This window comes from Caenorhabditis remanei, chromosome I, assembly GCF_010183535.1.
Source record: "Caenorhabditis remanei strain PX506 chromosome I, whole genome shotgun sequence".
In the NCBI taxonomy this organism is placed as follows: Eukaryota; Metazoa; Nematoda; class Chromadorea; order Rhabditida; family Rhabditidae; genus Caenorhabditis; species Caenorhabditis remanei.
Genome location: NC_071328.1, coordinates 12,003,935 through 12,026,148, shown reverse-complemented (window position 1 = coordinate 12,026,148; position 22,214 = coordinate 12,003,935). Strand labels below are relative to the sequence as shown.

Below are 22,214 nucleotides of genomic sequence, written 5' to 3'. Positions count from 1 at the left end.
GAGATTCCAATTGTTTTGTGGGGGGAGAGAGACCTCTGTCATCACATACAGGCGGCGGATGGCAATCCGGAAGGTCTTTTCACTTTTAAGCATGGGGGGAAAGTGTTTACCTAAGCTGTAGTACTACTAGTAGTGTTGTTCAAGGTAAATTGGATATTCAGAGATGTCTGGAAGAAGAAAAAGAAAAAGAAAATGTACTTGTGGGAAAAGTTTTGTAGGGAAAGCTATAGCAAGGTCGACGAGTACAGTGGAGCATATTGTCGTCTATGGGAATGGTAGATCAGATCAAGAGGATGTAACAAATGCGCTCTATCGGAATGGAATAGAATGAGAGACGCAGACGACAAAAGGGTGGTGGAGCATGATTTATGCGAAGCGACTCACTGGACATACGGAGATGATCCATGTCAAAACTCGCAGCGTCAAGCTCACAGCGTCAAGCTCGCAACATCAAGCTCGCAGCGTCAAATTCGCAGCGCTAAGCTCGCAGCGTCAACCTCGCAGCGGTAGGTCACAAATTTTCTGTCGTTTAATCGAGTAGCAACTGGGCTAGTAGTCAGAGTTTTGAGCAGGGATACTTGGATCTCACGGTGCTAAACTCGCAGCGTCCTTTCGCAGCCTCCTTCCAGCAATCATCCCCAACTTGAAAGTCTACTAGCCCTATAGCAGAACAACAGTAAATAAGGAAAATCAGTAATTGGCAGACAGAGAAAAAAGCGACAATAATATGTTTTCATGATGGCAGAAGTCATCACGATGTTGTGAGACTACACAACAAACATCTTCATTTGTGATAAGATATCATTTTCTTCTTCTACTTCACTACACAGAAATGTAGGCAGGAAGTGATTGAACTTCTGAGAAAAAAGAGTTGGCTACGGGGACTACAGTATTTTCCTGACCAGAAAGAGTTGTTAACTACAAAATGAAAACCACTTTTTGATAGCTCTTCTGGGTAGGGCTAGAAGCTGAGTGAGGGAAGGGGAGAGAGCAGAGAAACCGACAATCGAGCTTCTCTACGTCTTTCACTCCCGTTCTCTGGGGCAGTCTACCTTTATGACGTATATCTCAAAAACAAAAGGAGCTAGAAAAAAAGTTGCCAACTACAAACATGAAGCACTAGATTTTATCTATAAAATGATAATAATTATGAAATTGTAGAGTAGCGTGGGAAGCAGTTAGATAGCTTCTAACTATAAGTTTGCTAACATCCTCGGTCAGTTCATAGTAGGGTCTCTTCAAGAGGGTATATCTTAAAATCCAACGGAGTTAGAGAAAAGTTATCAACTACAAAAATTGAGCTCTTGTCTTGGTCTATTCAAAAAATGTAAAATAGAACAGGTGGATTTATGAAGGAAGGCGTGGCAGGACCTCAAAGTTGATTATGAAGAAAAGGTCAACATAATAGGTCAAATTAAGAAACATGGAAAAAATAGAAAATCAAAGCCATGAGTGAGATTTGAAACTCCAAGAGCACGGAGCAAAGATAAAGAAGCTATTGACTTCTAAGGAATACGGTAACCCCCCCAACCACAATGATATCATTTGAGGTATCCATCCAAAAAAGGTGTTATACGAGGAGGCAAACACTAAAACGGCGCGGTTACGCAACATCGAACACTTCTCTCTTCTTTTCTCTCTTTCTTATTTCCGATATCGCAACATAAACATGCGCGACCAAATCTCTTCTGATATCATGAGTTGATCGTCGGTTGGCATGAAAAGATGTGAAAAAGAATGGCAACTATCCTTTCCGATAGAGGGAGAGAGGGGGGCGGATATACATGAAAAAGAAGAAGAAGAAGAAGCTTGTCGTCGTTTGGAGGGAGACTTCATGTGTGTGTGAACTTGAGGATCGGTCCCCCTCCTTTTGCTTCTCCGCCTCGTTTTCCAGATGGCATTGGTTGAGAGTAAAGAGACCGTACAGAGATGTCAGAGATACCGGTTTTGGGGCTTCTTCATCTCTGTAGACAGAAGCTTTTTAGGCAAAAGCGATACATATTTGTATTAGATTTGTAGGCATTGATGACACGGGGGGAGGAGGGGTTGGAACCTTCGATACCCTTTATTCTCTCTTGGTTGTAATCTTATTGTCGCCGTCAATTGTTCAAGATTCTTGAATAATGAGTCAGGGTTCGAGACGGTGTAATACTAAATGATGAAGCTAGAAATGGGGGAGATGTCTGAATATGGAAAATAGAGTGTGACTAATTAAGTTCATGATCATATCGTAGTGACAGGTATGTAGTGTCAGGTTTTCGAATAGAGAGGATGAGCATTGACCTCTTGTCAAGTGAGGTTTGGGTAACTTTAAGCAGATGAAGACAGGGGGGGACAATAGGATTGCAGGGGGATCAATTCAGGGTACAAACAGAGAAGAATGTTCTGACATGTCTGCAAATGTGAAGGTCATGAGTGGAAGGAGACTGATCTACAGTCGATGCCATTGCCAAGGATCTATGCAAATTTATTGGTTAGTGTGATATTTTGGGTGCAGAATAATGTGGGGTTGTAATTAACGTTTCACTCTGATTCAAAAATGTGACCTTTTTTTCTAGAGTACATTGATTGGCTGAAAAAACTTTGTCCTAAAAAGTTTTGACCAATTGATGATAAGGCCTTATAACTAAATTTTAAAACAATTTCATGACGTTTCTTACCAATGAATATTTATAGTTTTACAAAAAACTTGCAGATATAATCTGTGGCTCTATTTTTGCAGTTGACTTTTTTTTTTAATCTTTTAGTTTCAAAGAAATGAGCAAGGAAGATTTCTGAAAAACTATGACAACTAAAAAAATAATGAGGATAAGATTATACACATTTTTGCAGTTGAAAATGTTTTCATAGCTCTCCTAGTTTTGGAGTTATGAGGGTTTGAAGTTGCGTTGCGCAAGGCTGAAAGAGGGAGAGACGCAGAGAAGTCAGCCGCTCTAGCTTCTCTGCGTCTTTTCTCTCTTCTTCAGTGTTAGGTTCCCATCTTTAAAGCTTCATATCTCTAAACCTAGAAGTGATATCAAAACGTTTTTAACTGTAAAAATGTAGATCAAAATGAGATCTTTAAGATGAATAAAGTTGAAACTGTAGAGCAACACCTAATTTCAGGAGACACTTTCAAAGTTTACTGATTTTTTCCAACTTCGATGTGCTCTCGCTCTGGAATTCAGTATACCGAACAAATTCAGCGAAACATGTCTGATGAAATATCGAAATGTATCATATTAGCGGATTCTGGACAACCGTGCTCTAACGGAATTTTCGAGAAAGGTGAGACACTGAAATTCTGAAAATTTGTTAACAAACATCACCAAAAATAACTAATACGCCCCACCCTTCAAGAGAATTTCTCTGAAAGTGGCCACCAAAAACTTTTAGAGAGAAAAGACTTATCAAATGATCCACACTATTAGCCATCTAGTACTACTAGAAAGTAATGATTCTGAGAATGACATTTCACTTGTGAATTAGGAAAAAGAGAGAGAAAAAGAACTGGAATTATCATGGAAAAGGGAATCGACCACACAGTGGGAGGCCTTTTTTCATCTTTTGACTCGAAAATGATTTCAGGTTTTTTTCGATTTTTTGTGAAAGAAAAATGAAAAAGAAATAGATGGACAGAGAGAATGATCAAAAATAAATTGAATTTGAAAAAAAAACAGAGAGAGAAAAAACTGGAAAATTTGCATAAGAATTTCAGAAACGTCACCGTTACAGATGATCAAGAGAAAGGGCAAACTAGGTGGGTGTGAATTGGGAAAAAGGGTGAAATGGGATTCTGAGAAAGTGGAAGAAAAAAGAAAATGGCTGACGAAAATGGATGACCGTGACGGGATTTGCACTTGTTTTATCTTGCGAATAATGGGTAACTTTGAGAGCTTCTTAATTATATCCCGATGATCAGAATTCATACAAATTTTATATGAAAGTGTAGGAAAAATCTAGTGCTTCATTTTTGTAGTTGACAACTATTTGGTACCTTCCTTCGTTATTGAGATATGATCCTCTAAAGATGAAGAATGGAGAGGAGAGACGCAGAGAAGCTCGTACGTCTGCTTTCTCTGCGCGATCTCTCTCTCTCTCTATCTCTTTTTTTTGTTAATATTCCGCTGACTTTGAAGACGCGTATCTCAAAAACTAGGAAAGCAACGAAAAAGATGTCAACTACAAAAATGAAGGTCGCGACTTGAGCTACATAAGGAGTACAATATCAAAATTGATAAAACACAAAATTAGGGTTAGGGGACGGTGAGCTCTCGAAACTAAATTTTCGCTCTCTCCTACTTTTACGGTTCAATGTAGCTAACTTTGAATAAGCTCACCTCAAAATATAGAAAATATTTCAAAAAGTTGTTAACAGCAAACATGGAGATCTGAATTTGATCTACAAAATGATTCATAATTATAACAAATGATATTCATTCTTGATTAAGTTGCAAGTGCTCAAAACTTACTTAATTTTGGGAGGATAAGATTTTTTCTGAAATTATGTTGATAAACTGCTTTTATCCCAAAAACTTGAAATAAATAGTCTAAGTGGCACAAATTCAAAATTTCGTATTACCGCGTTTTTTTTATTATGTTGGAAAAAATTAAAGCGAAAAGATCGTTTCTAACTATTTTAAAGTTGCTAAAATTCAATCACTTTCCAAGGTACACACAAAAAATTTTGCAAAGATCTAATTGAGATAAAAATCAGAAAGCAAACGAAACATCTTCCAGATCAAATCTGCCTATAAAATATGAATCCACCTTCAGTTCTAACAGAATAAATTGTTGTTTTAGAATACAACGAAGAGGTGTTGGAATAATAACTACTCCCAGCAGCAGACTTCATGCCTTCTTCTTCCTTCTTTTTTCTCTTCTGGATTGAAGTTTCCGGTTGGCATTTCGAACCGTCCATCTCCTCCCCTGTCTCTCTTCAATTAGAGATCGATTCTCGTTTCCTTGTGTGGCGCAAGGCATTACGCAAGAGGGGGCGGATTACAAGCTTCTCGGTTTGTCATGTCTTCTTCTCAAAACCCGAAAACTGCCTTCATGAAAGAGAAAAAAGAAACAAACCTTCCCTCCCACCACTTCTTCTTTTTCCTTTTTCACGTATAAACGGACACACAGGTGGCCGATTTGGAACATAACCGAAAAAGAGATGAAGGGATTCAGAAGAAAAGGTAACAGGATTTGAGGAGAGAGAATAAATGAGATGTACAAATGGAACAAATTGGTTTTCGAGGCTTACCGTATACATTTACATTTTTTGTGTTTATTTACCTTCGGGTGGAATAGGTGTTCCGAGGAGGAGAAGCTGCTTCTTTTTTTAGTTGTAAATATAGGGGAGATTAGTGTTGCATTACAGAGAGAAGCCGATGTTGTAAGGCATAAATTAAATTTCGTAAAACATGTATTATAACTGCATGATGTTATATTTTGTCTCCTACAGAAACTTCGGGTTTTTTAAGCGAAAATTTGAATTTTTTTGAATTTTTTCCAAAAAATGTCGAATTTTTGACTACACTTCAGAATTCAATCAAATGCTAGTTATGCATCAAGAAATTGGATTTTTCAATTTAAAATTGTTTTTAATTTAAAAAAGTTGGTAAAAAGTAGGTACCTCTTCCTGAACTCGGGCCGATATTTGACAAGTTTGGTTTTCAGAATGACCGAATAACTCGGAAAGATCCGAATATTTGAATGTGAATCCTGTACCAACCACTACCGTAACCGATGGTCACATTAATCGTTAGAGCAAACTTGAGTTTCAGTTTTTTTACAATCTGATCCCTTGTATCGGTTGATATCTGGAAGAGTTTATTACAATGATTCGAATGTTCAACTTTATATTTTTCGTGTTGATCAAACCTAGAGCTTCATTTTTTAGTTGACAACTTTTTTAGTTTCTGTTTCAGAGACTAGAAAGAATGCGTCTCAACTTGAAGTCCGTTGAGAATGAATAAAATCTTGAAATTCAAAAACTTGTCATTGAAGAAAATCTATTTATTTCAAACAAAAATCGCATAATAAGTTATCAAGAGAAGAAAATAAATAACTCCGTACATGTTAATTTCCTAATAATGACACTTAATTATATTTATACCCGAAAACATTCTGAACATAAGAACCATATTTGTTAACCGGACCGAGCCGAGCGCCAAAAAAACGTACCGGATTACAATCGCTTTTGACTCGACCCGGATGACAAGTATGTTAAGAAGATAATTAATTATAAGTCATAAACACCTTCTAGAAGCGATAGTTAGAATTCATTCCAAAATCCAGATTTCCCGAATTCCACTGGTTGTAAGAGTATGGCGTTTGTTGCTGGGAAGAAGGAGTAGCTGTGGATGAGTGAGCAGTCTGATCGAACGGTGTCGGGGCCATGGAAGAGAATTGAGTAGGTTGTCCATACTGATATGGGTGTGGTTGAGAGCTTGAAGGTTTCCATGGTTGCTGATAAGAAGGTTGAGCATAAGAGTAGTGATTCTGGACGTTATTCGATGACGTTGAGTTGGCAGAATATTGAGGGAAATGTCCATATTGCTCACTTGACGCTGCCGAATAATCAGGGAATGTGTGCATTTGAGAAGTTGATGGTAGCCCTGGATATTGTTGTGGTGGGATCACTGATCCTCTATTATCATTGACATGGCAATTCGTAACATCATTGAGAGCTGGGGTTTTCTTGGCAGGTTTGTATGGAGGAGCTGAACTCAATTCTTCCGATGATCCATATGTTGAGCTGTCATATCTGTTATAGTTTTGCAAGTTCTCCGGTTCCTGGGTCGATGGACAATGAGAAATTGGAACTTCATACTCTTCTAGTCTTGACTCCTTCTGCCGCTTCATCCCAGTTTCTGAAAGCTCTTCTACTGACGAGAAAGATCTCTTCTGGCCACGTGGCGTAGGAGAGATTGAAGAAGTGGATGCAATTGTGCTGTCCATTGACGAATATCCGGATGAGTCTGTAGTTGTGTCGAGTGTCGGAGGCGTGGCAGGCTTGGCATCAGAAGTCTTGGATACAGACACTTTATAGTCGCCGCGAGCATACTTGTTGTGCTTTGTCTTCAATCTTGTCACTGCGTCATTCTGAAAAATGGGAAGAGGTTGAATAGAGGAAAGGTACATGGATGTGCGGAACTAAAAATTCCGGAAATGTTGGAAACTCGGTTTCAAGTTTTTTATAGTCAAAATCAATACATATGCAGTACAAACTGAAAATTCTGTAAATTTTGGCACAGGTCAAAAATTACTGAAAGCTCGACACAGTTTTTACAAATGCGCTCCACCGAAATACCCTTGAAAAATGTCTCTTTTTCTCTGAGTCTCTTAATTTCGCACACAATTTCCTTCGGTTTCGGCAGAGCGAAGTTGTACGACATGTGTCTTGCCAATATGAATTTTTGGAACCGTTCACGTTGGTTTTGCAGCAATTTCTTTCGAAGTTATTTTTTTGTCATCACGACGATGTTTGAAATTTCGGTAATTTCGGAACCAAAGTTTTCCGCAAAAGTTTATCGGAAACCGGAATTGTCCGAAAAATATTAGAAATTTCGAAAATTTTGGTATTTCCGTTTCGCACATCCCTGGTGTAGCACAGTTTGGTCAAAAACATACCTTGATTATAGTCGTAACAACGAATTGTGTCTCCTCGAATGAGAACTCTTTGAGAAGTTCAACTGAAGAAGATCTAGTGTCCACAGAATAGATTCGCAAGACAGGGAGATATCGGCAAAGACTGTGCACAAGCATCTGAAATAAAGTTTTATTCAGAATCTCTATTTTTCCATTCAACTGACCTTCTTCTCTTTGGTGGGAACTCTTTTCCGATAAACTTTCTTTTTTGATTCCTCTCCTTCTACTTCCTTCATTTGATCCGTTCCTTCCTCAGCGGTTTTCCGTCCAATGGAATTTATATTCACCATGCTGCAATCGATTCCATTCTCCATAAAATGACTTCCAATTCTCGAGTCCACGAAGACTTCATTACTCTCCTCTGGCACTTCCTGCACCAGTTTTGCCGATTCTTTCCATTCGGTTGGTGTCTTTTTCTTATTAAATTCCATGTAGTACTTGTTGACTCTTCGGAGTTTCAGACCCACTGAGTATTGACAGTTTGGATTAAGACCGTCGATGGTGTAATTGAGTCGTGGGAAGATTAGTCTGTAAAATGATTTGATGGATTTTAGAAAAGGTTTTGGTATAGAAAAGGTTTTGGTTTTGGTATAAAGAGTTATGATTCTAAATGCATTTAAGAACATTACAAACTTCAATGGAAAACCTCGAAAATCATTTAAGAATCTTTTCCTCAACTCATAAAATCAGCGAAACCAAATGATTTGTGGGATTCTAGGTAGACGGAAACCGGTGGTCTAGAGTTTTGCATTTTCTTAAATGAGAATAAATTTTCGAGTATCATCATTAGAATATCCAAAACAATTTTAATAACTTGGTACCAGAATATCCCAAAACGACAACATATTCCGAATAAAACTTACCTGCCAGCTGGGAGAACCAGCATCTCGTTTCCCAATTTGTGGAATTCATTCCAAATTTCCGGCTTCTCCAGTTTGACAGTAATCTCACGACTCGGCGGCTCATTATTCTCTGCAACTGGTTGAGAAACTGGAAGTTGTGGAGCCATTTGTGGGATCTGTGGCACTGGATAGTTGAACGACGAGGGTGTTGGCATCACCGCATTTGGTAAGTCTGAAATTTAATGAATACATTTTTGTACGACTTGTCACAGACAATTCGTGAGCAGCTTAAACCTATTATATTGAAATTTTTCGCTACAAAACTATTAGCTCGGCACAGTTCTTACAACTGCGCTCTATCGAAATCCCCTTGAGAAATGTCTTTTTTCTTGGAGTTTCTCAATTTCGCACACTATTTTCTTTGGTTTCGGTAGAGCGCGGTTATAAGAATCGTGCCCTGCTAATAAAACGGTTAGGTTCGAAACCAGACATTTGGCAACCTTGACAATTCGATAGATTTTGAAACAATGTCATTTCAATACCAAAAAATGTCCCATTTTTTAGTGATTTTTTAAATGTTTGGTATCGAAATGTCATGGTTTTAAAACGTCCGGTTTGGAAATGCCGAGATTTCCAAAAGTCCTGGTATCGAAACGTCCCGGAGCTCTTTTTGTGAATCAGAGATCGGCCCGAGAATTGAAAAATTTGATAATTTTAAAAGGGTTTTCTTTAATATGTCAACAAAACTCTCCCTGGAATCGAAAATTAAAAAAAAAAAACTCACTGTTCTGTTGATTCATTGGTGCCTGAGTCAAGTAATCTCCGTATTGTGTTTGTGAGAAGTTGCCTTGTGAGCCATACTGTCCATCACTCTGCATCATTTGATGATTGTTGCTCCAAAGTGGATCGAACTGTTGAGAGCTCATTGTTGGAGCATACTGTGGAGGAGCTCCGGACATTGGTGGGAGATCGTTGAACTCGTTTGGAATTGAGTACATTTCTGGAAAGAAATGAAGATGAGAACAGGAAAGAGTGTTTAGAAAAAAGGAAAGTATAAAAAGAAGGAAAGAAGAAGGAAAGGAGAAAATATGTAAGTCAGAAAGGAAATGACAAGAGATCTCGAATGGCTCACCATTCACAAGACCTAAGAGTGGAATGACTGTTCTATGAGACTAGAAAACAAGGGGGCGTGCAGAAGTGGGCGGGGCTAACTAGAGTGACCCGTCACACTTACAACTGCTCACACTGAATATATATGGGAAGTATTCAATATGGGAGGGGATAGGACTATATGGCTCAATGGGAAGTATTCTGTATATTTGGATAGAATTACAATCATATATGAGGGGTGATATAAAGTATACCATATAAGTATCCTTGTTTATCAGATGAATCTGATATTCTAGAAAATTTATAGGATTCTTTCTAGAGTATTCCTCAAGAATTTTATTCAGACCAAATTGGGAACTATGGAAACACCAGAAGTGTCAAAAGTTGTCAGTTTCAATCTGCTAAATTCGTTTTAAACAAAACTTTAAAAACAAAAAAAAGAGACCTCCGAAAAGGCTGAAAATTAGGTTTGAGGGGCTTTCATTCAAATTTGCAGAGTATCGAATCCAGTTAAATACATACAGTACCGGCCATGCAGAATGCGACATTTGCTGTTTTAGTTGAAAATGAAAAATGGCAACTTTTTGAGTCACAGCTTGGTCTTTCAGCGAATCTTATATATCAAAAGTAGAGCTTCATTTTTGTAATAACAGACAAGACACCCCCAAGAAATTTTCAGCTCAGAAAAGTTACGCCTCAATGCTCTAACGTTGCGTTCTTTTCAGTTCCAAAATGATAAATTTTTGAACTGTTTACATTGACTGCCCGTAACTTAACGTAGAAAGAGCACGTACAAAAAAGTTTTCAATTGCAAAAATAAAACTCTGCTTTTGATCTATACACACCATATACAACTGACATCACACGGTCTCCAAGTCTGCGAAAAAGAATTGCAAGTAAATGTTCGATCTATCCTCATGAAATAAAGATTTTGTGAAGTTTTCAGGTCTACAACTTTTTTCTTTATTTTTTAGCGTAAAGCTTCAGGTCGGAATTTAGAAAATTTCAGTTTTAGAATTATTCTGAGTACATCATCCACCCATTCAATGCAAAAAATCCTGATTTCTGATATTATTTCAGCTCGAAATGGCAATTTTTCTTTTTTTTATTCGTTACAAAAGCTAGGAATCAAATTTGAAACCCGTCCATTGGAAGTGTGTAAAAACTTCTGGAGCATGTGGAAAACTAAAAACGCTGATAGATATTTACAAAATCAAAAAAATTGCCATATCGAGTTGAAATTATATCAAAATGGATGATGTACTCAAAATAATTCCGAAATGTTCTTACTTCCTACCTAAAGTTTTACGCTAAAGTTAAAGAAATAAAGTTGTAGACCTGCAAAGTTCACAAATTTTCGTTTCTTCATTTTCCGAGACTGGGAGACAGTGCATTTTGAGAAAAATCAGGGAAGCAAGGTCTTCATTTTCAACAAGAATGATAACAAAATTCGAAAAAAGTGACATTCCGTTAAGATCTGAAATTTGCAATGCCTCACGAAATATTGTTTTCATCCTGGTCACTATGAGAAATTAACTTCCGTCTCTTTGACATGGAGACACCGACTGTACCTTGGGAAACTTGGGACTTCCAATATGCTACGCTTGTCATCTCGTTTACTAATCCTTTTGTTTTTTCGGAAGGTCAAAAGGTGGCAATCATTCAGATGAGACAATTGTGTTTCCTGTTTGTTTGTGGACCATCGAAGGTGTCATTCAGAAGGGTACCAAGTTTCTGGAATCACGAAACCTTATTGTTCTTTTACCCAGATTGAATCTAGTAACTGTCACGGTAAATAATTCATCGATGTTCATTCTAAAGTATGGTTTTACAGAGGTATACTGTATATCATTAGTTGTAAATCGAGTATACCAAGAAGATGAGCCATCATTCTTATATATAAAACGCGTGTGGGCTCTGTTTGTGGATTTGTCTGTCTGTTTTTCAAGATGTCCGCAAGATTTTTGAGAAATAAAGTGGAGAGCGCGCCATGGGCAAAAGTCGAACCCTCGCCATTTAAGCGACAGGCGTGAGCGTTAACCACTTGGCCACGTGAACACTTCTATGAGAGGGTGAACAGGAAAATAAGAAGAGGCCAGCCGGATGAAGCGCCGAAGGCGCGGCAGCCAGGCTGGTACACAATAAAATAGGTTAACTGTATAGGGTATACTTGCATTTCATTACTCCAAAAGTGACGAATAGCAACAATGGGATTTGAAGACTTCTTATCGTTGATATATCTTTTCTAAATTTAATTATTGACACCTTCAATTCTCATCCGGTCCCCCCAAACGACAATGTTTTTGTTTTCCCATCTGCTACAGATCGTGGAAACCCTTTGTTGGGACATCTCACGTGACTGTGTGACTGTGTGACAGGTCATGTAATGTCAATGGGAAATTGGTACATGTAAGTGTGCCATCACTTGTTCTGTACTATTTTTACAGAGAGAAATAAATATTTGGATTTCCGTTAGGGATGTGAGGGATGCTAGTATAGAAGATTGATTCGTTGCAAAGTTTACAGAGTTTCTGATAAAAGCACGGAAAACAAAATCTGGAGTGGTGAGAAATGGGTTTTCAAATGTGAATAAATTTTAAGAAATCGTAGAAAAGGAAGAGAAGGAGGGAGACAGATCCTCTCACTTCCAGCTACAAATCTTCAGAAGACCATATCTGGAAAAAATTAAAAATTATCATAAAGTAGTCAACTACAAAAATGAAGATCTAGATTTGATCTACAGAACCCATTAAAATCTCAAAATTAGAGCAATATAAGACTAAGTAAACTCAATAGAAATAAGATTCTAAAAGCGCTGAAGGCGCGCCAGACTGAACATTTTCAACGTGAAATTTCGACAAGTTTGTATCTGAAGATTTTCCCTCATTTGATTTCTACCGTGAACTTTCATGAGTAAAAAATCCAAATCAAAAATTTATTTTGAACGAAAGATCTGATCTGACAACTGTTATACGACACATCTTCAAGTGAGTCCGTACTATCAAATTCCCTATCTAAAAAAACCCGATTTCTCCCTCCAGAGTGATGCTAAAACTGATAATTTTCTTCGCGGTCGTCTCATCCATTTTCTGCGGAAAATTGAGTGAAGAATTCGATGAAGAGAGAGCTGGAATGTGTGGAAAGGCACTGACACGTAGGTTTCAGCAACATTATCAGTAGAGCGAACTTTCTCTCTGACCTTACAATAAAAAATGAATTATTCCAGCTGAGAAACCTAGCAAAAATCCCGCCGATGATAAGGCTCCGTGGACTGTCGGCGTTAATTTTGGAGATTATTTTTCAAGTGGAATTCTCGTTTCTCCACGGCATGTGCTTGCTCCTGGATTATATGCTGTTAATCAGCCGTCTCCAAAAATATGGAAATGGATAGACGATGTTAAAGTAGACATGTCAGAGTGTAATGATAAGTGAGTAAGGATTTTGAAAAAATGGCTTATTTAGAGTGTCTGATACGGGTTCTTTTAGAGTCATACTAGTATTTTCCACTGAAATGGGTTGATTTGAGGGAGAAATTAATTTTTCGATATGTAACTCTCTAAGGAGTGTTCGTACAAAAAAAATTGTTAAAATGAAACTCTGTTCTCGGTCTGTTAGATCCCATCAAAATTGATTTTGAGGGACAGTTAGTTTTACTATGACACACTCTCAAATTTGGGAATTTTCTACTGAAAAGGGCAAAATACGATATATTTTTGGCCGGTACTGTATCTCAATAACTAGAAGAGCTATCAGAAAACATTTTCAGCCAAATGAAAATCCCAAAGAAAACTCTGAAAAGCTTCTCTGTCATATTGAGTCTTTGTCGAGACCCAGAACAATGTGGTACCAGGATCAAACGTTCAGTTGTGGAGGTAAGTGTTTGAAATTTGAAAAGTTTTCAGTCTGGGACTGAGAACTACACAGTTTTTCTTTAAATTCAATTTTATATTCAGGGATATTATCTCGGAAACTGTGTGAATTCTGAGGTACCATTTGGTATGATTCTTCTCGAAATCAGCTCTAATGTCCCACAGGACGAGCCATTTTTCACACCGGTCTGTATTCCAGGTTAGTCTGGACTGAAGTGGAAAAAATTCTTGAAGTCTGGATAATTACAGCTGAAGAAAAATCAGTTTTTATTGGAGACACCGTTCATTTTGATTCCTTCAAAGTTGGTGAAAGCGGTGAAATACATATCACTTCGGACTCTGCGAATGTAAGGGAGCATAAAGCATTTTGTTTCTTCTTGCACAAATTTTATTTTGTATCAATCAAGTAGATCAAACTGTGATCTACATTTTTGTAGTTGGCGTCTTTTTGATACCTATTCTTGTTGGAGATGTTCGAGTTACCTCCTAAACAAAAAAGAAGATGCATTCCGGTTTTTGTAGTTGACAACTATTTAATAGCTGTTTTGGTTTTGACTTTAGAATTTTTGAAGTAAAAATGTGTGAAATATCAAGCTTTCTGTTTTCATAGTTGACATTTATTTCGTACCTAAGATATTTGAGGCACACATTCACAATTCAGATCGAAAAATGTGGAGCAAGTATTGGCCGCTTTGTGCAATCGGTATGTGGAAAACGATCGGTTTGTAATAAGGAAGCGAGAAGAGGGGCACTTGTGAAGAAGATTGAGAATCGAGATACAGTCATTGCAATCATGTGGGAAGAGGATGATAAGTGCAAGACTGAACATTATGTTTCTGTGGGATTCTTCAAGGATAAGCTCTGCAATTTGGCTGGAATTTGTAAAGCGTCAGTGGAAAACGCGTTTTTAGTTTTTGAAAAAAGAAACATTTTTCAGAACGTACACTGCCGAGGAATCATCTGCATCTTCTATCCAATTTTTCTTCTTTGGATTTTTCATTATTCTTGGATCTTTCGCAATTCTTTGATTCCGTAAAATAAAATATTGAGAAAAAAAATTTTGCTTCTTAGTAGGATATATTCCAGTTTTCATTACTGTAGATGACAATTTTTGGCAACTGTGGGTTCTGAAAAGCCAGACTGTCTGAGTTCTCCCTGCTCTAGATTTATTAGCTCAGCACTATGCTTACAACTGCGCTCTACTGAAATCCCTTTGAGCAATATTTCTTTTTCTCTGAGCCTCTCAATTTCGCACGGAAACTCTCTATCGTTACGGTCGAGCGCGGTTGTAAAAAGGGCGTCGTGCTAACATTTTGTAGATTATCGATTTTCACAAAACTTTTTGTTCAATATATCAGATAAAAAATTTCATTTTTTCGTTTAAAAACGTGTACTTTGTAAAAACCAACTAGCCTTGACGTGGCCGTTTTCAATCCTTCTTTCCCTAAATCTTGTTCCGGTTTCAATCAATACTAGACTTCTCTCACTCCTTGCCAATCCAACGAGATGAGACTGCTAATATTGCTCATCGGATGTCTTCTCTCATTCGGTTTCTCTCAGAAATTGAGCACAGCGGAAGATGAAGAGCGATCGAAAACTTGTGGAAGAATTCCAAATCGTTAGTTACCTACACCTATGAATCCGTTAAGGAAGTATTTCAGAAAACGCCAAAACAAACGATGAACTGTCACCATGGAGCGTTCGAGTTGTGGACAAATTCTTTCATCCTGCAACTTTGATCTCCAAAAGACACGTGTTGACATCAAGCTCAACTCTAATTAAAAAAGTACAAAATGAAGATAGATGGACATGGGGTACTGGTGGTCCAGATGTTGATATTGCCAAGTGTGAAAACAAGTAAGAAGCCGATATCACACACAAATTCGGGAATTCAAAATATTTACAGACAAATGGTAGTACCTCCTGATTCGATTACTGTAGATTTAGTAGCATGTAACAATCATTTTTTGTGTCCTTGGAGACCGAAAGTTCTCATCAAGTCGGTAAGGAAAGTTTTAGAGCATTCACACCCTACCGTACTCCCCTGAGCCATTGACATTAGTTCCCCTTCCAGGCTCATTATATCGGACCCTGTGACGCGAAATCATCTCCAGAAGGATTACTCATTGTGGAAATGGAGAGAGATATTCCAGAAGATTCAGAGTATTACATTCCAGCTTGTATTCCAGGTAACTTATTTTCACATTATCCATTAATTAACCAATTTTTTGTTGTCAGAATCAGATATTTCGATTGCAATTGATGAACAATTGATGTCTCACAAAGCAGATTCCGATAGCAACAATAATGAAATAATTGAGCTGCTTCCTACAACAATCATAGCGTGTTCTACTCCTTCGGACCATCTCTTCTGCGCCGAATTCTCAAAAAGTCCTGAAGGATCCACAAATCCTCTGATAAAAAGAGTCGATGCGGTTGACACTGTCGTTGGATTTTCGATTTACTGCAACGAAGACTGCAAAAAGGAAACTTTTGCATCTGTGACGTTTTATAAGGATCAAATCTGTGATATAGCCGGAATTTGTAAGAAGTGAGCGATTTTAGTTTAGAATATAGAACAAGACTTTGCTTCATTTTCAGAACATCTCCCGGTCCATACGCACCAAAACAAATACCACCGCCAACTGAAATTTCACTTTCCAACAAATTCAACAAGTTGACAAAATCCGAAGACGTTGCAAACACAGAGTCGTGTGGAAAACCGACAAATCGTAAATTTATTCATTTTATCACACATAAATAGGGTTATTAAGCTGGATCAAGTCTTCCGATTGATCTAACTCCGTGGACGGTAAACGTCAATACTCCAAATGATAATGGATACATCTACAACCCAGCAACACTTATTTCGAAACGGCACGTTGTGGTTGCAGCATTTGCCTTGTTTGAAGACGAACCAGCTAAATACTTCGATGGAACAGCTGTGGACCTTTCGAAATGTCAAAATAAGTGAGCTTGTTTTCCCCAATTTTGAAAAAGCTGGTTTTCCCTCACTATAGTGTTCCTATTTCAGTGTTATGGAAATCCCAACGGAATACATCAAGAAGACAACTGTAGACTTGAGTACATGTAATGACCCATCAAAGTGTGGATCACAACTATCGAAACAAGTCAAATCGGTGAGTCGAAGTCTGTCTCTCTCTCTCTTGAGAAAATTTCTCAACTCCAGGCTGTCTACTTTGGAGTTTGTGAACCGGAAGTTCGAGCGTTGGGTGTGGTTTTACTGGAGATGGATAGTGATCTCCCAGCAGAACTTCCATATTTTGTTCCCAGTTGTATTCCAGGTGGGACAGCATATCTTCTCATCATTCTCTCCGTTTTTTGCATTCTTTTCTCACCTTTTTCAGAGAAAAAGGTACCCGAAGTGGGTGACAGCTTACATCTGCATTCAATCGGGCAAGACAAAAATAAACAATACACAAGAAGAATTAGCGTGGCAAAGGTGATTCTCATAGATCGTCTCTCTCCTTTAAAAACGTTTAAAAACTCAATTCAGCAATAAAATGTTTTCAGACAGAGAAATGTACTGGGTTCTATCGGATGTATTGCCAAATCTGTGCGACTCAAACCGATTGTAATGAACATTCGAATGGAGGACTCTCAAGAACCCAAAATGGAAGAGAAGTTCTGATCGGAGTGATGTATTACCATGACAGCACTTGTAAAGTCGAAGACCTTGTCTCAATGGAAGTACTATCGGATCTATTTTGTCTTTATGCGGGAATTTGTAATACAAAGTTAGTTTTAAGGCCATGGGGATCAAGAGACAGTAAGCTCGTAATTTTGATTGTGTGTTTGTCAGCCAGATGCTCTTCATGGTTCTTCGGTAGAGCGCGATCGCCACACTTCTTCGATCCTAATTGATTTTTGATTCCTTATTTTCCAGAAGTACTGACAACGCAACAGGACAGAAAAACGGAGGAAAAGATTCGCAGAAACAATCCGTTCCTCAAAAACAAGCTGGAAATCCTAAAAAGCCGGACGGAGCAGAAGAAACTGGAGATGGGGGCGATGATTCGAAAGTTGACACAGCCAGTTCATGTGTATTAACTATTTATTTCTCTGCTGTCGCATTCTCATTGATGAGTACCTTATTTGGTTTCTAATTTAATCATAAATAAATGATATTTTTGTCCGCATCATTTCAATTTGGTACTTTGGAAGATAGGCAGGTAAGGGAGGGAGAGAGTGCAGAGTAGCTAGAAATCCAGACTGCTTCGTCTTGACCAGGGTTATAAAAAATCAACGCATCTGGAAAAACGTGAAATATTTTTAGCAACAGCTTACCGCAACGTGTTACTTTTTAACGTTATTGTTTATTCACTCATTTATGGTTTCTCTGAAAAGTTGAGCCCAATAGAATTTCAACAACTATTCAGAATCCCTAGCTGACGGCTGACGTCCCAGGTTCCAAGTCTGGGATTTCTGTCTGATTGTCTATCTGACTGTCGTATCTGAAATCAGAATTTACAAAAGTCTGTCTGTGTGCCTGGGCGCTTCCTTATCCCCTATTCTTTATGTAAATCTCTGAATTCAAAACACCCCTTTTCAAATAAATCCTTTATTATTAAAACTCTTATATTTCAAAACCAAAAATGACACAAATCAATGAAACCACAATTTTTGAAGAACTAATCATTGCAGAAGATGTAATGACAGTCGTCGTCTTATGCTCATTCTCTTCTTCTTCTTCGTCATCTTCCTCCTCTTCTTCATCATCAACTCTCGGTACTTTCCTTGGATTTTGAACTTGCTTCTCCGGATTTTGAACTTCTTTTGGTTTCTCTTTCGGATCCTCTTCTGGATCGTCATCATCATCGTCTCCTGGCTCAGTTGGTTCAGGTTCATCCGGTTTCTCAGTCGGTGGGTTGTCTTCTACAGTAGTCCCATCTCCATCTGTTTCAGCTGGCTCAGTAGTGTCCGGTTCTTCTGGTTTATCAGTCGGCTGCACGGCTTCTGGAGTTATTTCATCTTCAGGCTTCTGATCAATCACTTTGTCATCCTTTTGAGTTGTAGCATCTTCTGCAGAAGAATCTGCTGGAATAGTTGTTACAGTATCCTGATCTCCAGCTTTTTCTGTGGAGGGATCAGGTTTGGATGGTGTTGTTTCGACTGGAACATTTCCAGTTGCAGCAGGAATAGAAGGGACGGTCACTGGCGCGGAACTTCTGAAAATGTTTGCTAGAGCACGCTTGCAATCTTTTTTTCTTAAACTAACTTCTCGGCACAGATTCCAGCGTAGAGACAAAATAGATCCGACAGCATTTCTATGGATACAAATTGATCATTCTTGCATTTCGGGCCACGGTAATACAGTATGCCGATCAACGTTTCTTGTCCATTCATATTCCTCGAAAGGCCTCCAGATGAATCTTTGTTACACTGGGAACGAGTTGCACAGACTTGACAATAAAATAAATAACCGGAAGTACACTTTTCTGTCTGAAAAACAGAGAAATTTGAGTTTCTCAAATCTTCCTAACGATACCTTTGCCTCACTTATTTGCCTTGTGTACTGTCCGTTTTTGTCTTGTCCAATCGAATGTACATGCAAATTGTCTTCGAATACAGGCGTCGCTTTTCCTGGATAACAAAAAAAGTAGATAAGTTCACAAATGAATCTTGATACCTGGAATACAACTGGGAACTAAATAAGGAAACTCTGCTGGGATATCACTATCCATTTCCAGAAGAATCACACCGAATGCTTGAACTTCCGGCTCACAGACCCCAAAGTAGACAGCCTTGGAAAAAATAAGCTTTTTAAGAAAATAAAATAAATATCTTTCTCACCGATTTGACTTGTTTCGATACTTGGGGATGATTCTGTTATAACCCCCCGGAAAACTTCGTTAAACCCCCCCTGGCATAAATGTTGGAAAACCCCCCCACAAACGCTTGATCAGAGTGGTGGGGGAGCATATCAGTGTTTATCCTTTAAAGGGAGGTGTGGGGGGCTCTATCAGTTGTTTGTTTAGGCTGATCAATATTTTCGAAATCATTAATTTTTCGGGATTTTTTCGACTATTTGCCTATTTTCGGACTATTTCTTCATATTTTACCGACTTTTTAATTACAATTCCGCTTTGGAGAGGTCGCGTCTATTTTTTCACTCAAAATTTTGACAAAAATTTGAGATAATTTCAGTTATGACGTCCAAATAGGGCTTTGAAGCATATTTAGCAGCGAAGTGTTTTTTCAAACCAGATTTCGAATTCTCATTATTTGAATATAGGCTCCCACCATTTGAATATACACCCCCACCGTTTGAATATAGGCCCCCACCATTTGAATATACACCCCCACCATGTGAGGGACCACTTTTCACCATTCTCTTAGGCTTAGGTTTCTTAGAAATCCGGAAAACCATTTGAATATAGGCCCCCACCATTTGAATATAGGCCCCCACCGTTTGAATATAGGCCCCCACCATTTGAATATGCACCCCCACCATTCCAATATGCACCCCCGTACATTTGAATATAACCCCCCAGTGGGGGGTTATGCCAACATAGGGGTTTGGAGGTTCATAATAGAATATCGTGGGGGGTTATAATCAAAAATTTCCAGATATGCGAATAAAGCCCCCCAAATCAACGGTGGGGGGAACTAGCAGATTCGAACATGTCCCCCCACCGAACGGTTCTGTTTAAGCCCCCCACCGTTTGGACCCCCCACTTTTGCACGGCGTGGGGGGGTTTTCCAACATGGGGGGTGGCATAACAGGGTGGGGGGGTATAACAGAATTTTCCCCACTTATTTTGACATTTCGAAAGGTCCACAGCTGTTCCATCGAAGTATTTAGCTGGTTTGTCTTTAAACAAGGCAAATGCTGCAACCACAACGTGACGTTTCGAAATAAGTGTTGCTGGGTTGTAGATGTATCCATTATCATTTGGAGTATTGACGTTTACCGTCCACGGAGTTAGATCAATCGGAAGACTTGATCCAGCTTAATAACCCTATTTATGTGTGATAAAATGAATAAATTTACGATTTGTCGGTTTTCCACACGACTCTGTGTTTGCAACGTCTTCGGATTTTGTCAACTTGTTGAATTTGTTGGAAAGTGAAATCTCCGTTGGCGGTGGTATTTGTTTTGGTGCGTATGGATCGGTAGATGTTCTGAAAATGGAACAAAGATTTGTTCTATATTCTAAACTAAAATCACTCACTTCTTACAAATTCCGGCTATCTCACAAATTTGATCCTTATAAAACGTCACTGATGCAAAAGTTTTCTTTTTGCATTCATCATTGTAGTAAATCGAAAATCCAACAACAGTGTCGACCCCATCGACTCTTTTTATCAGAGGACTTGTGGTTCCTGCAGGACATTTTGAAAATTCAGCACAGAAGAGATGGTCCGAAGGAGTAGAACACGCTATGATTGTTGTAGGAAGCATCTCAATTATTCTCTCCTTGTTGCTGTCTTTATCTGCCATTGTTCATTGATTGCAACTGACAGTTCTGATTCTGACAACAAAAAATTGATCAATCAATGGATAATGGGAAAATAAGTTACCTGGAATACAAGCTGGAATGTAATACTCTGAATCTTCTGGAATATCTCTCTCCATTTCCACAATGACTACTCCGTCTGGAAGTGATTTAGCATCACAGGGTCCGATATAATAAGCCTTAAGTAATGAAGTTGTAACATCAAGATCAGGCTCTACCTACCGATTTGATGGGAATTTTTGGTCTCCAAGGACACAAGAAATGATTGCTACATGCTGCCAAATCTACAGTAAGATACTTAGTTGGTACTTCCATTTTGCTGAAACTCGTATATTCATAGAAGTTTCTGCTAGTATATCCTTCTTACTTGTCTTTACATTTTGCCATATCTATTTCTTCGCCATTCATTGCCCATTTCCATTTATCTTCATTCTTAACTTTATCGATAACAATAGAACCGGATGACAAAATATGACGTTTGGAAATCAAAGTTGCAGCATGAAAAAACATGTCTTCAACTCGAACGGTCCAAGGAGATAATTCATCGTTTGTCTTGGCGTTTTCTGAAATACTTCATTAATGGATTCACAGGGTGTGTGTAACTAACGATTCGGAATTCTTCCACAAGTTTTCGATCGCTCTTCATCTTCCGCTGGGCTCAATTTCTGAGAGAAACAGAATGAGAGAAGACACCCTACGAGCAATATCAGCAGTCTCATCTCGTTGGATTGGCAAGGAGTGAGAGAAATCTCGTAATGATTGAAACCGGAACAAGATTTAGGGAAAGAAGGATTGGAAAAGGGCTAGTTGATTTTTAAAAATTACACGTTTTTTATACAAAAAAAAGATTTTTCATCTAATTTGTTGAACAAAAAGTTTTGTGAAAATCGATAATCTACCACATAAATCTAGAGCGAAAAAGTAGAAAGAACTCACAGACAGTCGGAAGATGAAGAACGATCAAAAACTTGTGGAAGAATTTCAAACCGTTAGCTACACACCCTGTGAATCCATTAACCCGGAGCCCTGAAAACAGCTGGAAATCCAAAAAAGTTTGACTTTGAGATATAACAAAGAAACGGCTCCCTTATTCCGGGAACGCAGAAACTCGGACAGTATGGAGTCCCGGACAGATAGATATTTATGTTTCTAACATTTCTAGCTTTTAAACTTCCCTCTTCAGTTCATTTCCATATTTCTCGAAAAGAGAATTTCTTCTTCTTCTTCGGGGGAATCTCAATCTCATAAAGTGTATTCTTTTGTCGCAGGAGGGGATGACCCTCCTTCTT

General features: G+C 38.4%; 4 protein-coding genes across 4 annotated transcripts; 2 read left to right on the top strand and 2 right to left on the bottom strand.

The window, feature by feature from the left end:
- Positions 1 to 6,234: 6,234 nt before the first annotated feature.
- GCK72_002685 (uncharacterized protein) lies at positions 6,235 to 9,463 on the bottom strand (the record flags this gene model as incomplete). The annotated part of the gene is made up of 5 exons (XM_003112248.2): positions 6,235 to 7,077; positions 7,606 to 7,740; positions 7,788 to 8,151; positions 8,487 to 8,697; positions 9,250 to 9,463. The coding sequence occupies 5 exons, from the start codon at positions 9,461 to 9,463 to the stop codon at positions 6,235 to 6,237; spliced, it is 1,767 nt and encodes a 588-aa protein (XP_003112296.2).
- A 3,157-nt stretch (positions 9,464 to 12,620) lies between these two features.
- Positions 12,621 to 14,472, top strand: GCK72_002684 (uncharacterized protein; the record flags this gene model as incomplete). Its single annotated transcript, XM_003112009.2, has 7 exons — positions 12,621 to 12,729; positions 12,802 to 13,003; positions 13,342 to 13,447; positions 13,529 to 13,643; positions 13,694 to 13,791; positions 14,106 to 14,332; positions 14,382 to 14,472. The coding sequence occupies 7 exons, from the start codon at positions 12,621 to 12,623 to the stop codon at positions 14,470 to 14,472; spliced, it is 948 nt and encodes a 315-aa protein (XP_003112057.2).
- A 478-nt stretch (positions 14,473 to 14,950) lies between these two features.
- GCK72_002683 (uncharacterized protein) lies at positions 14,951 to 17,571 on the top strand (the record flags this gene model as incomplete). Its single annotated transcript, XM_053723548.1, has 12 exons — positions 14,951 to 15,062; positions 15,106 to 15,301; positions 15,351 to 15,447; positions 15,519 to 15,633; positions 15,683 to 15,995; positions 16,046 to 16,176; positions 16,219 to 16,414; positions 16,479 to 16,584; positions 16,635 to 16,749; positions 16,813 to 16,907; positions 16,979 to 17,202; positions 17,352 to 17,571. The coding sequence occupies 12 exons, from the start codon at positions 14,951 to 14,953 to the stop codon at positions 17,569 to 17,571; spliced, it is 1,920 nt and encodes a 639-aa protein (XP_053592193.1).
- Positions 17,572 to 18,041: 470 nt separating this feature from the next.
- Positions 18,042 to 21,644, bottom strand: GCK72_002682 (uncharacterized protein; the record flags this gene model as incomplete). The annotated part of the gene is made up of 11 exons (XM_053723547.1): positions 18,042 to 18,633; positions 18,684 to 18,907; positions 18,954 to 19,048; positions 19,095 to 19,209; positions 20,248 to 20,417; positions 20,460 to 20,590; positions 20,641 to 20,791; positions 20,990 to 21,104; positions 21,148 to 21,244; positions 21,293 to 21,488; positions 21,533 to 21,644. 11 exons carry the CDS (start codon positions 21,642 to 21,644, stop codon positions 18,042 to 18,044), a joined length of 1,998 nt encoding a protein of 665 aa, XP_053592192.1.
- Between the last annotated feature and the right edge of the window lie 570 nt (positions 21,645 to 22,214).